The sequence below is a fragment of the Malus sylvestris genome, chromosome 9 (assembly GCF_916048215.2).
Source record: "Malus sylvestris chromosome 9, drMalSylv7.2, whole genome shotgun sequence".
Classification (NCBI taxonomy): domain Eukaryota; kingdom Viridiplantae; phylum Streptophyta; class Magnoliopsida; order Rosales; family Rosaceae; genus Malus; species Malus sylvestris.
In genome coordinates, this window is record NC_062268.1 from 4,434,006 (window position 1) to 4,446,967 (window position 12,962).

The 12,962-nt window shown below is 37.3% G+C and overlaps 1 protein-coding gene across 1 annotated transcript; it reads right to left on the bottom strand.

Moving 5' to 3' along the window:
- Window positions 1–7,139: 7,139 nt before the first annotated feature.
- On the bottom strand, window positions 7,140–9,345 carry LOC126634119 (UDP-glycosyltransferase 83A1-like). Its single transcript, XM_050304606.1, has 2 exons — window positions 8,662–9,345; window positions 7,140–8,152 (listed from the first exon to the last, which is right to left on the bottom strand). The coding sequence occupies exons 1-2, from the start codon at window positions 9,149–9,151 to the stop codon at window positions 7,227–7,229; spliced, it is 1,416 nt and encodes a 471-aa protein (XP_050160563.1). The 5' UTR covers window positions 9,152–9,345; the 3' UTR covers window positions 7,140–7,226.
- Between the last annotated feature and the right edge of the window lie 3,617 nt (window positions 9,346–12,962).

The window sequence follows — 12,962 nt, forward strand, 5'->3', positions numbered from 1 at the left end:
TCATAGAAAGTGCAGCTGATCATGATCTAGAAAAAAAAAGAAGATGTTACATCACATCTCTCTTGATATAATTTGCTTTGTATCTGAAAACAAGTATTCTTTATTGCATTTCATCATCAGCATAATCATCTTGTCCCTCACACAAGTACACATATATTGGGTAGTGTTTATAACACACTTCCTACTTTTTACATATATTTATTAACTTTTGTTTATTGATCTTCTTAGTACATTTAATCAACAGATGAAAATTGTGAGAGATGTGTGAGAGGTAAAAATGAGTGTGTGGATAGTACAACCATATGTATATATGTTCATTCTCTTCTTCTAGTGATACTACAAAGTGAGAAATGTTTAGGGGACACTCTTCAAGTGGAATTCTCTTTGGATTCTCTGCCGCCTCACAATTTAACGCCAATTTCATATCAACATTATAAAATATTGTGTTAAACACATGAGGTGACATAGTCTATTAAAAGTTCCATTTTAAGAGAGATCCCTTAACATTTCTCTTGCAAAGTATGTGGGAATTTTGGATTGGACCATTCATATGATTAATTTAAACATATAAGCAATTAGCACAGGATGATCATCAAATTTAAAAGACCAAACCAAAGTTAACTTTTTACTCTGTCAAGGTTTTTTATAATTAACCCACAAAAATAAAAAAGATAACAAACCATTAGCGTGGGAGAGCGTGTGAAGACTATTCAACTTTTTACATGTAGAGAGGAGTTTATGCTTATTTACTCATAAAAATATAACTCACTAAAATCACGAAAAGAATTTATGTTCAAACATCAAAGTGTGATTATTATCAACAACAACAACAAACTAAAATCAGACACAGGAATACTTTGACCTCTACCTCCTCTTCACAAGCTAGGTATTCTCCTATCACTAGGCATATCCCATTAAATTGAGTTGGCTGTATAAATCATAGATCGTCACTGCACTCTATTTTACGTTAGTGATTCATAAAAAATTGCTAACTTTAGGGCAAGATACATAATTACAAATATATGATGGCTAAACCTCATTTCATTATTTTGAACTTGTAGTACACATCAATTGTTTTCGCATTAAATGGATAACGTTAATTATTTGTTGGAAGTTTGCAGTGGTAGCTCAACAAAAGTCCACCTACGAGAAGACAAGATCTTCTGTTTAGCATATTAAATTCAACAGAATGATACTTTTATTATTTTTAAATAATTGACAAGGTATATTATAGGAATGACGTCACTGCTCACACACCCGTGGTACGAGAGATATTTTAGTATGACAGTCACATAAAATGGTACACCACGTGTCTTTATATAAATAGTGAATTATGTGTGTTAAAGGGTTAATAACTTAAAAATTAAAATTTTTTACCACTTACATAAAAACACGTGATGTACTATCCGTACTTCATTCACAACTAAAAATTTATCTTGTACGTGCCCGATTGATCAACTAGCTTCTAAATCAAACCAAGTCAAAGCATGCATGTGCATAACAAGAACCAATTAGTAAACCCATTAATTAGTTACATGATAAGGGCAAAGTAAACTCTAAGGGCACATAGCATGAAAAGAAAATCCGATTTTGGTAAGACTTGATCTGGATTGTAGTTTAGTTTCGAATCAGTTCACTTTTACGAGTATCGTGATAACTAATTTTTCAATTTGTATGGTTTTTGGATCGGTCGCGATTTCATTGTAATTTTATTATTATATTTTCAAAAAGAAAAAAGGAGACGATGAGCATTGGCGCAATATAAATGTTGTTCTTTTGTGATCAAGAGGTTACGGATTCGAATCGTAAAAACAACATTTTTGTAAAGCGAGAGTAAAGTTGTATACGATATATGTTTCTTCCCTGACTGTCACAAAATGAGAAATCTTGTTGGCTTAGGTTTGCCATTTTTTAAAGGAAAAAAGGAAGGAAGGAGAGAGAGAGAGAGAGGAGAAAAGGTGCATTTGCTGCCGGTTGATCAGTTCCATGCAGGGAATGTGCAAAACATGCTGTACATTTCTTGCTTCCTCACTGTCTCTCATTTGTCACATGCCCTTACCCCTCTCCCAAACAACTCTCCAAAACTCCCTCTTCTGCATGTGCTTCCCATGTGCTCTCTTTCTTTCTCTCTCTCAATTAGTCTCTCAGTCACAGCCTTCAGATGGGGCTTTGCTGGCCCATAGCACCTCACATGCATCCTTTAGCAAAACCTCACTCCCACTCCCAATACAACTACCCTAGCTAGCTCACTCTCCAACTTTTATTTGTACCCCAAATGTCCATTTTGCCCCTTACTTAGTCTCACCATCTAAACAACCCAAAGACAAGCTTTGTTTTATATTAATGTGATGAAGAGAGAATAAGAGAAGGTTAATTTGTCTTGATATGATATACCTTCTAGATCACTCCCCATACGACATTTTCTGTAACTTGTTCCATTGGACCTTGGCATAGGATCATATTTGTCCTTGAGTAGGGTGGTGCTATCCACACATCATTTTTTACCTCCTACACATTTCTCTCAATTTTTAGCTTTCGAGTCGAGAGTTGAAGAAGATCACAGGTAGAAATTAACAAAGACTATGTGAAAGATAAAAATAAGTGTGTAGATAGCACCACCCAATAGTGTATTCTAATTGGTGCATTGAACAAGTACTATTTGATCAAATATTAATAAATTGGTTTGTTTCGAACTTTTGGATTGAATTTTTACTTACAATGAACAAAATCATTATGTACAGCTCATACGCATATTAACTACTAATCAGTAATCAAATGTCTATGAATGAGAGTGAAATTTTGCACCAATTGATCATTGTTGGGTCTAAAAGTCAACAAGTGGAAATTCCATCTACCTATGCAATTAAATTTGGATCCTTTCAAACTTTAGTATTCGAAGCCTAAGGACCAAAAAATCGGAATCCTTGTTTGTGTGGACGAGAAATCGAAGTTCCTGATTTGTGTAAGGTAGACCAGCAAAATAAGTTAATGGGAGACAGTCGAATTCAATTTGAGTGGTTCAGATTGCATGATTCTTAAACTCCAAAAGTAAAATCCGAAGTGGATCTATGTCCATGCATGTTGATGTTTATCACTCTCAATCACTAAAATCAAATAACCTAATATAAGGGTAATTTGGGAATAGCGGTATTTTACGGTCCCGCCCCTCACATGTGCCGTTACAGATGGGCAGGCTTTCTGCCTTGTGGCTCGCAAGTTGTGCCGCGTTCCCGCTTTCTTCTTTTAATTGAGATGCCAACTCTCTGTCAATGAAATTACGAAACAACCCCTTCTCTTCCCACAAACATCTCTCTATTTTCCTTTCACTCTCGCTCCTATTTTTTTCTTCTTTCAATTACAGCCCAATATAGAATCAAAATAAGGTAGACCGTATGGCTCACACTGTTCAATAATAACAATCAAGTCTTATTTCGCTAAATCGCACAATACAAAACTTATTTTTCTGTAAGCAAACTGAACAATGCACCTGATTTATCCGTTGAGCACAAGAATTTTTCATGTGTTTAAAATACTTTAGCACAATAATATACCCATTTCTTTGCACTTGAGTGCCAGTTTATTGTTCAACACAAGAACTTCTCGTGTGTTAGGCTAGTGAGCCTGATAATGTATCCATTTTTGAGTTCAAATTCACAAGTACCAATCACTTAAAGTAGTTTAAAACATCGTCAAAATCGTAAGGATCATAAGAACATGGCTAAATGACAAGGAAAAACCAGAAATGGCATTTTCGTAGTAACCAACAAGCCGCGTGTCTATTTCTCAACCCTCCATTACTTAAACCTCGTAAGACCTCGTCTTCCTCCTCACATTCTCTCTGCGACTCTGTTTTTCCATCACACAAAAACACCATGAGCTCTGCTCCTGGAAATTACCTCAAGGCCACCCTGGCCGGAAGAAGAAGAAGAAGAAGAAACACCTCGAGAAGAAGACTTATGCCGCGCCGGTGTCGAGCTCCGGTTAGAAGCTTCAACAGCGGCGACCGCAAACGGCGTTGTTCGAAGGCGGTCTCGGCCAAGCTGGAGACGCTAAAGACCCTCGTTAATCCGACCCACGTCGGAAAATCGCTAAAAGCAGACGAATTGTTCCAGGAAACGGCGGATTACATCGTTCTGCTGCGGACCCAGGTCGTGATTTTGCAGAGACTCGTCGAGTTTTATGGATCTAGTGAGAAGGAAAATGTTGCTGCTGTATCATAGTAGTTCAATATCTTTTAATTTGTCAATGCAAAAAAAGAAAAGGAAAAAATATGGGTTTTTTTAGGTTTTTCTCCTTTTATTTTTCTCTTAATTTTTGTTTGGAAGTTTAGATGTTGCATGCTTTGTTTGGTTGAAGTTCATCCGCCAAATGAGGCTCAACTTAATTAATTAATAGCTAATTTTTTTTTCCAGATCTTTCGTAGCAAAATATGCTACTTTGTTATAGCAGATGTGTGTTAGGCTAGTTAACAACGAGTTCGCATGTTAGATCTCTCTGTTTTTGTTGATCAGATTAGTTTAAAATATCGATCCGTTAAAAAACATCTTAGCTTAAGCAATTTATATCTTGAATAAGACTGAAAGTTTTATACTTTTCCCTCTTTTATCATCATTTTCCTCTGCATGAAATTGGTTAAATTTGAATAATTAATCATATTTTATTCCTGGGTTTTGTTTTTTGTGTCTGAATTAAAATGCATAAACAAAAACTGCAGGAATTCTTTGGCACCCAAGAGCTAGACATCCCTTCTGGCTCTCTCCATATATGTCTCTCTTGCAGTGTGCCTGCACACACATCATTTTCTAAGCACACAGACATGCATTGTAGAGAAAAGAAGAAGATATATACAAATATATATATATATATTACATTATATGTATGATGAATCTATATATTCACATAAATCCAAGGCATGGCATTTTCACAGAGAAGCCTGGAAACCATACGTCAGAATTAACTGTGAAAAGAGAGCACGGGGTGGTGGGTGGTGGTGGTGACAGTCATTGCAGAGGTACTATGCAAGAAATTAAAGGAATGGGGATGGATGGATGTATATAGTAAATTGAATGTGATAGGTAGTGAAATTCACATAACATCTCCATGAAATTGACAGCAGAGCCCCTTGTGGCATGCAGTGTTTTGTGATGATAGGGACATGTTTTTATTTCTCAGCACGGTCAAGAATCCCATGTGCAAAAGCCAAATTTGAGGGGTCTTTGCCTGGAAAAAAAATCTCAGTGTGACAGTCACACTGACATGAGAGACATTGTTGGTCCGAATGTTATAATATATATGGACGATTATGTTGATATTTCGTATAATATCACTGATTTATTCTTTTATTTTTAGGTAGAAGGAGAGATTCGAATTTTGGTACAAATGGTGGAACACACTACTCTAGTCAACTACTGTAATCCACAAATATTAGGATATAATATTATTAGACATATACATTGATATAACATGAGTAGATTGATCCCCGGCAATAATGTATGACATTCACACTGAAGAAATTCATCTTTGCTAGTTTAGATGTCTCGTGTGTTCTATAATTTCCTTGGTTTGGTGATCGTATCACCAATCCACCACGTGGTATTACTAATAATGTGATATGGTTGGGTGGTAAAGTTGACATTCTTGGACTTTAGAGTATAAATTTGCTAAATAGATAGATGTGATATAACATGAGTGGATCGGTAACACGACTGACGACAATGATGTCATGTTTGCCAGTTTGGATGTGTCATGTGCTATGCAATTAAATCTGTATGTTACTTAACGTCCTTTCTGCTATGTGTAATTATAAGTATGTTAAGCTTATAAAAGGAAACCATGTGCAAAAGCAAGAGCAGAGGTCCACAGCAACTCAGTATGCTGTGCTGGTTTTACTGGTTTAGGGAAAAAAATGAGCAACATATATTGGTGAATCTAATTTCGGTTGCTTTTCAATAAATTTTGTAACATGGAGTTCAGAGCTCGAATTAATAACTTGTTCATTTCTCCTTTTCGGGAGCAATTAATTGCCCAAATTTTAGTAGTTTTTGCATTAATTCTTATAGCTTCTTAACCTTCCATGCTCTTATTGGAATAGCGAGGGAGTGAATGCATATGCTAGCGTTTCTACGTGCATGTGGATGATTATCAGTTCTGGATACATTGTGAGGTTCGCTTGCATTAACAATTAACAGTCGTCTCGTTGAAAAGTGTACATATTCTACTAAAGCTAGCTCTAGCTACTAACTAGGGTTTTAGTTTTTAAGAATTAAGAAAGTGAGAATGGCTAGTTTGATATTTTATCTTCAAAAGTGTGCAGAATGATTTTTTTTTAAAATTCCATGTTCTTTCCTTTACTCAAAACAAGAAGGATACTTCGATGACCTTTCATTTGAAAAAAGGGCTCCGTACCTCCACAACCATGACTAGATACAAACATTATCTGTGTCACATCATCAGCTAGCATTTGTCCATACTTTTGAAGCTGGGAGAAAATATTGCCTCTCCTTTTCGAATAGCTCCAATAAAGTGTGTTTTTTTTTTTGCAGGTTCGCATATGGGGTTGTCCTCTAGTTGGATATACCCGCGTTGGCCGTCACTGTAGTTGAATGAACACGGACAAACTCTACCATTTTAAAATGTGCAGTACAAATGCCTATCAATCAGGTAAGATCCGAACTCTTTAATTTGATTCCTATTTCATCCAATTGGCTCTGCTAATCCACCAATAAACCATAATTCCATGATATAATTGTATATTTTCAATGTTAAACAAACAGTTAATATTCAATCATCTCAAATACAAATATGTATTTCTTGAACTGTCATTCATGTAATATTGTAGAATTTAAATGTGTGGATGATTAAATTTTGTGATCACCAGTTGCAGATCCAGGATTCTAATATCGGGTGATCCTAATCAAAGTACGCTAGGCGCTAGTCTAGTGACGGACTGACGTCTAGCCCCTAAATCTTTCTTCTGGCTTCAAGGCCTCTATTATAGTCATGGTGGTGGTCTCTCTTCCACCACTTGCCCAGACCATTGGGTGATCCTCGGAAGTCCTCACATGCGTTTCTTCGGACTTCCGGTGATCTGGGCCGTCATAAATGGATCCACCCCTGGTGATCACGGTTTACGGATATAATTAAGAAAAACATAGATTTCTAAATTTTATTGTATCACTGTATCAACTGAAGCATATAGTATTATATTAATTCGTAAAAACAGATGATTAGCACATTTTCTTGTTTGCTTCTTCCACTTGCATGCCCTGTGATTTCATCCATTCAATAAAATTCTTGAAGATCTTGTTAGATTGGCCGCCTTCTTCGACATTGGCGATGGCCAATTCCTTCAGTTTCAAAACTCTTTCGTTGAAATCTTTGTCTCCGAGCAGTTGTTCCAACTTGTTCTTGATTTCTCCTTTTGTGATGATGCCAGTTTCATTCCTTTCGAATTTCAATCCCACCTTCCAAACGTCACAAATGTAGCTCTCATTAGTGAACTGGTCTGCAAAGTATGTCCAGCACAAGAAAGGAACCCCATTGCTTAGGCCTTCTAGGGTAGAGTTCCAACCGCAATGGCTTAGGAAGCAAGCAATCGAAGGATGAGCCAGAACCTTCTGTTGAGGCGCCCAACCCACCATCCGACCGCGAGAGGCTACTCGCTCTTGATATCCTTCTGGGTAGGGATCACTTGTCGTGTCAGTGATATCTGGCCTCACGACCCAGAGAAATGGCCTCTCGGATAATTCGAGAGCCAGGGCCAATTCTTTGAATTGGGTTGGATTAAAAATTGTGAAGCTGCCAAATGCAACATAGATCACTGAGTTGGGTGGCTGTTGATCCAGCCACTCTAAGCAAGTTAAGTCTTGTGGCCAGAAGTGGCCTGCTGAATTCCCAAGCCGTCTGCTCGCCAAGAGCGGGCCTATCGGTAGAATGTCGGGTGCAAAGGTGAATGTTGCTGGCTCAAGATCATACGCAGAGTTGCAAAGAAGCCAGTCCGCCACTTGCACAGCCTTGTTGCTTTCTAAAATTGATTGAAACAAGATTTTCTGAGTGGTTTTATTACCAATACATGCCCAGATAAAGTTTTCAGGTTTCATGGTGGGCATGTTTGGTGCCAACTGAATGATCACCTGGTTTTTCAATATGGTTCCTGCCATGAGCGAATGAATTGAATGAGCATGGAAAGATGACCATAAAAACAGAACTTAAGAGTTGCATTTCCTATTGCTAATCATGGGGGTTTCAACTGTCTAGAGGATTAGTCACTAATCGAGGCTTCGATAATTGCTTACATATCCCAGATCTATTAGGTTACCGATGTGAGACTCAACACATGCCACACAACCTGAAGTTTCACTACAGTTACCAAAAATTTAGATCAAGCTCAAATAGTCACTAGCAAGGACCAAGTCTACATCCATCTTTGGTAGACCAGTTTGAAACAGCTTATGGCAACGTTAAAAGCATTTTCTGACAAATAAAAGCGCTTCTGATGATGTTTGGATAAAATATAATACTTTTGGGTCATATAAGTGCTTTCTGGACTTCAAAATCTTATCTATCAAGCAAGTGAGCTTGAACAAACCTAATTTAGAACTAGTTGGACTAAAATATTTGCATAACAAGTTAGTGATAGAGGATCTCACATTTCTCACTTACCATCATTGTCAATTATTCCTTCATCAATTAACTTGGGGATGCTAAACTTCAAGGCCAAGACTGCAGCTGATGCCGGCCAAAAGGCGACCACCTTGGTTTTCATCTTCACCGCAATTTCCAGAGCCCACCCGATAGTCTGATCAGCAATGACACAAGTGATTTTATCGCCTTCCCCTCGGTTATTAATCTTCTCTATCAGCTCCTCTAACTTCCCTGGCATGACTCGTCGCGCTGCTTCTGATAACTTTCCTAGGTCATTCCTGTCCTGCCCCGGTTCTAAGCCATCCGGTATTGAAACTAGATCGATGCAATCCCTCCTTATATGACTTTGGTCATCCCCCGAGGAGTTCGTGACGCGGTTGTGATTGAAGTCTGTGTTGACAAACGTGACCTTGAAGCCATGATTCACTAAGCATTGTGACAACTCCATCATGGGAATTACATGGCCTTGTGCAGGAGCAGGAATAACTAAAATATGTGGGCTGTTCATTGGTGTTTCTTATTTTTTTTCCGACTTTCAGAGTGTTCTTATCTTAACCAGATCGATTGACCGAATCTGGGAGGAGATCTGGGGCAGCTGTTGAGGAGCCACTATTTGTTGCTTTTGGTGTTTTGGTCTTGTTTTAATATTCACTGCTTGGATTTATTATGTTGTTGTTTTGTTTGATTTCAGTTTCATTACTTTGTTCTTGATATGTGTGTGTGTGTATATTTATAAATAAATAAATAAATAAATAAATAAATAAAAAAAAAAAATATATATATATATATATATATATATATATGTATATACGGCAAACTTCATAACCTTATCCACTGCATTTGGAGAGGGATCCATATGGAAAATATATCCACAAAAATACCAACTTGTTATCAACAAATATCAACGGAATCCCGCTGTGCCAAATAATTGATATTTGTCTCTTGTTTTTATTCAATAATTCATGGAACAAAGTGTTTCGCAGAAATAATTGTTTCCATCAGTTCATGTGTGATTTTTTTGGTAGCTACTAGTTGACTAAATGTTAGTAGTTGATGTGTGCTAGCGACAATCTTCTAATAATTGTCAGTTTCTTATTCATTATTGGTGATAGGATTTTTAGTACATTCGCAAATAAGTTAAAATTACACAAACACATAAAAGGCTTGCAAGAGTGCAAGATAGTTGTAGTATGAACGCTCATGCAAGGTTGTTCTTCACAGGAATTGAGTGAATAATCTGTGTTTAAACTAATCCTTAATTAACTATTTAAAAATAGATTTTAGAAAAGATTAAAGATTTTGTGAAATTTAAGATATGAAAATCACAAACAAAACAGTTTTAATTTAAGGAAAAAAAATGCAAAAACAGAAAGTAGTAAATAGATTTTAAGAAAATTACTTATGGGAAAGACTAGGGTTCAACTGGCGTTATTAACAATCCTCTATAATTTTACCAACTACATATGAATTTTCACATACATGCTTTGAATGTTATGTTTTCATAATGCATGTTTTCATCGTGATGTTCAAGTGAAAACTTATATCCAACATGCAATCCGTCTGTGATGTTCAGATCAAATATAATTAACATGCAAGACTCATTAAGTTCTGTGAAAACCCTTTCAAAACCATGAAACCCTTAAGAGAGTGATGTTCGCCTTAAGTAAAATTACAATTACTAATCACAAGAAACCCTTTTCAATTTCAGGATGATGTTCCACATAAATTGCTTATTTAATTACCCTGATGGTGGCCAATCACTAAGTCAATTAGATAGTTTATGAATGTGTGATAGCCGCAGTCGTCTACGTGCAAATGAATGATTGTCAGTTGTCAATACGTTATAAAATTCACTTGCGTCAACGATTAACAATCGCTATGTGTGAGCGGATAGTTGAAATGTGTGCATATTACATTTTCTACTAATTAGGGTTTTAGTTTTTAAGAATTAAGAAAGTGAGAGTGGCTAGTTGTTTTTTTTTTTTTTAAATTTAAAATTTTTGGTATAGCAACTTTCATTCAAAGAACTAAAATATACACAAAGCCGACAATATACACAAATCCCTCCTCCAAAGACCCAAACAAAAGGCATAAGCCCCGGCCCAAACAAACCCTAACACAACAAGCCAGAAAAAACAAAAATTCCCAAACTGGAATCCATAAACAGTAGCCGCTGGAACCCCATGGAAATCAGTCATACATTCCCAAGGTTGCCAAAAATGCCCCAATTTGCGCATAATCCGAGTCATCCAGATAAACTCCACACTTCCAGTCATAACATCGTCACCCAAGGTGCTTCCAGATCGAAGCTCAATCACCAAGGAGAACAGTCCCATCAAAACAGTTGCGGCGGAAAGTGGCAGTATGAAGACCCGAACCAAAGTTCTGCACACTTTTCCTTGCAGAATTGAAACTTCACTAGAGGAAATTTCACATTTAAACTGGGTATCGAGAACATGACTAAAAATGGGAGTTGAAACCGGAAGATCGGATAGATCTACACAGGGATCCAAGTCGGAAATACAAGCTATCTAGAAGGGACATAGGAGAGAAACCGAAGGAAAAAGGAGGAGGAGGGACTGGGGCTGCCACCAACACAAGCCACAACTAGGATCGGTAGCAGTAAAAGTGAGAAAAAACTATAGAACCAAGCTTGAAAACTAAAGAAAACTCTCACACGTTGAAGAGAAAACTCTCTCACAGAGAGAGAAGCTCTCACCAAAACGGGAGAGAACTTACAAGTATATTAAACTGAGAGTGGCTAGTTTGATATTGTATCTTACAAAAGTGTGCAAAATGGTTTTTTTCAAATTCCATGTTCTTTCTTTATTTAAAACAAGAAAACAAAGAAGAAGATACTCCCATGATCTTTCATCTCAAAAACATTATCTGTGTCACATCTTCGTCAGCAGCATTTGTCCATACTAGAAGATATTGCTTCTCCTTTTATGAAAAGCTCCAATAAAGTATATTTCTTTTTCTTTTCTTTTTTCAGGTTCGTATATGGGGTTGCCCTCTAATTGGATACTTGCGTTGACTGTCACTGTAGTCAGTAAGCACGAACAAACTCTACTACCCAAAAATCGAATCAAGGAGTTTTTTCAATTAGTTATGACGCAACATGAAACTAACAAGGGGTGCCAACGTAAGCTCTTGAAGAACAAGTTATGGAGTCCATCGGATTTTGGTTGAGAACATTTATTTGATTATTGATTGAAAGATGAGATTACATTTGAAGCTAACGGCTTAAATAACCTAATCACAATGCCATGGAAAAACTCAAGGGCCTTATGAAAATAAACGAGATTAATCAGACGATAAACGAAAAGTCTTAAATTATTAAAATGCAGTTTTGGAAGCCTAAACGGTCTTGGATGACCAAAATCCACCGTATATCAAACCAAAGTGGTAAATCTAAACTGTGACATTGTTCTCTTTCAAAAATGTATCATGAGCCTAAATCGGAACTCGGACGTCAAATCTGCAAATTCCTGATGCGTCCCTTTCACTTTCAGTTCATTTTCTCTTCAATCCACTCAGCCATCTGCTCTACATCAAGTTATATATATATATATATATATATATGTATATATGTATATATCGTGAAATATGCGTGGTACAAATGCTTACCTATCAGGTAAGATCAGAATTAATTTGATTCATATTTTACATGGCCGGTCCCAAGCCCGGATAAAGGAGGAGGGGGAGGGCGTCAGGTAGTCGACAGCCGGCACTCCATGATCACGTCGAATCCTTATGAAAATGAATCCAGAACAAAATCGCGCTAAAGCTAGGGCGTCACCCGTAAGTGGCGCGCTGTGTGGCCCGAGCACAGTGATAAGTGAGCAAGGGTCGCTGTATCTCCATCGGCACCCGGATGCAGTGTTAAATGAGCAAGGGGGCCATAGAAACTTCTTTTCGAACGACTCCACTCAAAGTTGTTTGGGAGCATATGCTCCTATCAACTTTACCCGGGACACACAAAAGAAGTACTTTGATCCTATTAGACGGGGGAGGGTGAAGAAGCTAGGACAGAAGGGTAGAGTTCAAGAGAGCAAAATGCGTTTAGGAACGTGGAATATAGGAACCTTAACGGGAAAATCTATGGAAGTAGTGGAAGTTATGGTGAGGAGAAGGATAAATATTATGTGCCTACAAGAAACTAAGTGGGTTGGTAGTAAGGCAAAAGATCTAGAAAACTCAGGGTTTAAACTTTGGTATTCGGGCACAAATAGAACGAGAAACGGTGTTGGCATCATCGTGGACAAGACCTTGGTACAAGATGTTGTAGATGTCAAGAGGGTAGGAGATAGAATCAT